A 3,522-nucleotide genomic window follows, 5' to 3' on the forward strand; every position below is an offset into this window, starting at 1 on the left:
GCCCCCCTTCCCCCTGCGAGAGAGAGCTCCCCCCCCCCCCCGTGTTGTGCCAAGCCTGCATGTGATGGGGTGGAGGAGGAGAGAGAGCAGGAGAGCAGAAGGGGGACACCTTCCCTAGTTTTGGGGCTGAGCAGCTGAGTTTATGGTGGTGCCACTTGGAGAAACCAGGAGTCCCCTCTTGCACAGGCCAATCTTCTTTTTATTTTTGAGAGGTTTTTGCTGTAGGGCGCGTGCGCTCACCAGAAAGAGAGAGAGACAGAGAGACAGAAAGTGAGAAATCACCCCCCAAGGGGGATGACCATGCTGCAATTCCTTCTCTTCCATTCTCCTCTCAGGATCTTGGGCACTCACGCGCAAGCGCCCAGCGTGAGTTTAAACCACCGGGTCCAGCACTCGAAACGCAGTCGACTACATGAGAGTCCAGTGACGTAGCCATTACGCTAACTGCTGGTCCCAGCACAGGCCAATCTTGAGATGTTGCAAGTCTCTTCTAGTTCCTAACAGGGAGTAGATGGTATGTCCACATGGGAATGGTTTAGGGGTGCTTCTTTCCAGAGGAGGAGCTAGCACAAGGCCCACTGTGGAGAGTACAGTCGATGGCTGAAAACAGCAGCCTGTATTCCCAAAGAAGAGGTATGGAAGGACTACATATGGGGAGGGGAGACTTCCATAGGCTACACAGAGGGCAAGATTGGGCAGGAAGTGTCCTGACTTCGACCTCTATTCTGCCCCTTCTGCCTAAGGGAAGTTGGAGACCAGGAGAGAGAGGGCAGAGGGGCAGGGCACCTGCAGGCGAGACCGAGATGCAGCTCCCATAGCCAGTGGCAGGAGCTCTTGTTACCTGTGTCTGCAGTAAGGGGAGGCAAGGTTAAGAGGTGTCAACTGCAGGTGAGTTTCTTAGTGCCCCAGGTCACAGCTCTGCCAGTAGGAGAGCCAAAGCCGGGGTCCTGGCCCCACCCTGCAGGCAGAGGTTCTCATGTTCTCCTGCCTTCTCTCATCGGCTCCTCTCCTCCAGACTAACTCTTTGCCTGTAATGTCTGCTGTCCCAGGCTCTTCGCACTTGTGTCTCTGCCTGGATGTTCAAATTCCCCAGTGGTCTTCAACCTCTGCCACTGAGGTGTCACTCTGTTTTCTAAACCTCACTGAGTAAATAGACTGGTGACAGATTGATGGGCAGAGGCCTTTCAAAGACTGTACCCATCTGACCCTTAGAAATCATAATGAATCTGTTTACTGTGCCTCCTTTTTCCTGAATGGTACAAGAAGCAATTTGAGATGCCTTGCTTCATGTTCTTGGTACGTTTTCTCAGGCTAAGTTCCTCCACCACAGGTTCATTGCTGAAGAGGCCGCAGCCTCTGGGGCCAAGTGTGTACTCACCCACAGCCCAACCTGGATCATCGACCCCATCGACGGCACCTGCAACTTCGTGCACAGGTGAGCAGGAGCAGGGAGCCCCTCCTGTACCAATGTCCTCTTAAGTTTTCCTCCTTCCCAAAGCAGTTTTTAAAGGCAGGAATACCTAAAAAGAAACCTATTGGTTTATAGTTTCATTAAAAAGACAATCAAATCTTGATTTTTTTTTTTGAGAGGTTTTCGCTATAGGGCGCGCGTGCTCGCCAGACAGACAGAGAGAGACATAGAGACAGAAAGCGAGAAATCAACCCCCACGGGGGGTGGTCATGCTGCAATCCCTTCTCCTCCATTCTCCTCTCAGGATCTTGGGCACGCACACACACGCGCCCGGTGTGAGTTTTAAGCCGCCGGGTCCAGGACGCAAACTGCGGTCGACTACGTGGGAGTCCAGCAACATAGCCATTATGCTAACTGCTGGTTCCCCAAATCTTGATATTTTCAAAATGAGGTTTTTCATTTGTGAGAGACCCTCACTGTGTAAGGATACTGTTTAAAGACTGTTGTGTGTGGTGTGTGTAAAATGAGATTGAACTTTAAGAAGGACCAAGTCTCCCTGGAGAAATAGGTAAGGCCAGAAACGAAGTCTGTGCCAACCAGCACTGTGGAGCCCAAGGTGGCATGGCAGTGTGGGTGAGGTTCAAGAGAAGGCTTTGGGTGCAAACTGCATGGCTTGGGGAGGTCAGAGGGGAGGTGACAGGGATGTGATCACAGATGCTCTGGCAGCAGGATAGGTGTGGGAGCTGTGCGTGCTTGTCCAGGGACACTGCCAGTGGCTTCCACAGAGAACAGCCTCTGGGCCGAGCAACCCTAGAGCCCCTAGACAGACTCCCATTCTGTGGGGTGGCGTGGCCCACAGGCTCACTTTTCACTCAAGCTCATGGGACCCACCAGGCTGCTGACCACATGCCATGTAGGTGAGAAAGCAGGAGCAGAGCCAGGCTGGGAGTGGTTTGCTTTTGGTGTCCTCCCTACGCCTTGCCTCAGACAGTGTGTTTCTCTGGAGAACATGTAAAGTTATTCTGAGTATCTCATTAGACATAGCTTTTTCCTGGGGTGAGGCCACCTTGAGAATTCAGTCATACTGTACAGATGACCTCTTCGAGGCAATGAAACAGTGCTGTGTGAAGCCAGGAACCACTTCCCCGTGCAGACCCTTCTCAGCAGCCCTCCTTGGTGTGTCTCACTGAGCGGAGCTCCTCCCAGGGTGCATGTTCAGGGCTGCGGAGCATCCTCTATTACATGGGAAGTGGGGGGCCCTTACTGAGGACCTTCCAAGGACCTTGGTGGCCCCAGAGCCACGGTGTCCAATGCTTCCCTCTCTGCGACCTCAGCATATAGAAGGAAGCACTTCTGCAGATTGGAACTAAAGTGAAGCCTGATGTGTAGCCTGCCTGCTTAGGGAGCCAGCAGATCCATAGCCCACATTGCCATGGTTCCACACAGCCCAGCAGTCAGCATGTCATTCCTGTGTGGCTGCTTCATGATTTCCTGTCAGTTTGCAAGTACCCAGCCTTTCCTCATTCCTACCTGTTCGTGAGCTCTCATAATCCTCTCATAAAGGCAAGAGGATTTTGATGATGTTGAACAGCAACAACAAAATCACGGAACCTCAGGCCAACTGACATAAAGACCATCCTTACCACTGTGGCTTCCCCTGCTCTGGGCTGCTGGGGAGCTCAAGCAGGAGACAGGGATGAAGGGGAGTTACTATTGCTGGAAGGTGGCCCCAGCTCAGAGCCGACCTTGTGTGGAGGCTGAGGCCGAGGGCCTGTGATGCTGCCTTCTGGGCCCCTTACACCCCACCTAGAGCAGGTGTCTGAATATTGGGAAGTCTCTTACTCCTTTAGGCCACCAAGAACCAAGTACTGATTATTAAAGTCAATCCTGATTGGGCATTAGATGATCGTTGTAGAATTATGATAGTCTTGTGTGATTTTCAGAATGCCATTTTCTTTCAAGGTTAATTATCCTACAGCAGGATCAGCTAAGTCTATTTGTCTTGGAAGCAGTTAGTGAAATTGGGGGAAGTGGTATTTTTAAAAAAGAAGAAGAAAAAAGACCCACCCAGACTATAGAAAGGTCCCTGTGTCCTCAGGCCAGGTGGCCAC

General features: G+C 51.9%; 1 protein-coding gene across 1 annotated transcript in view; it reads left to right on the forward strand.

Annotated features, from left to right (window-relative positions):
* IMPA2 (inositol monophosphatase 2) overlaps window positions 1–3,522 on the forward strand; it is a gene marked incomplete at its 5' end in the record, with an annotated part of 66,375 nt that overhangs the window by 37,904 nt on the left and 24,949 nt on the right. The window contains one exon of the mRNA XM_014582316.1: window positions 1,331–1,435. Coding sequence (XP_014437802.1) covers window positions 1,331–1,435 — 105 coding nt within the window. The remainder of the gene's footprint in view (window positions 1–1,330; window positions 1,436–3,522) is intronic.

Source organism: Tupaia chinensis, unplaced genomic scaffold (genome assembly GCF_000334495.1).
Source record: "Tupaia chinensis unplaced genomic scaffold, TupChi_1.0 Scaffold143584_1, whole genome shotgun sequence".
Lineage (NCBI taxonomy): Eukaryota > Metazoa > Chordata > Mammalia > Scandentia > Tupaiidae > Tupaia > Tupaia belangeri.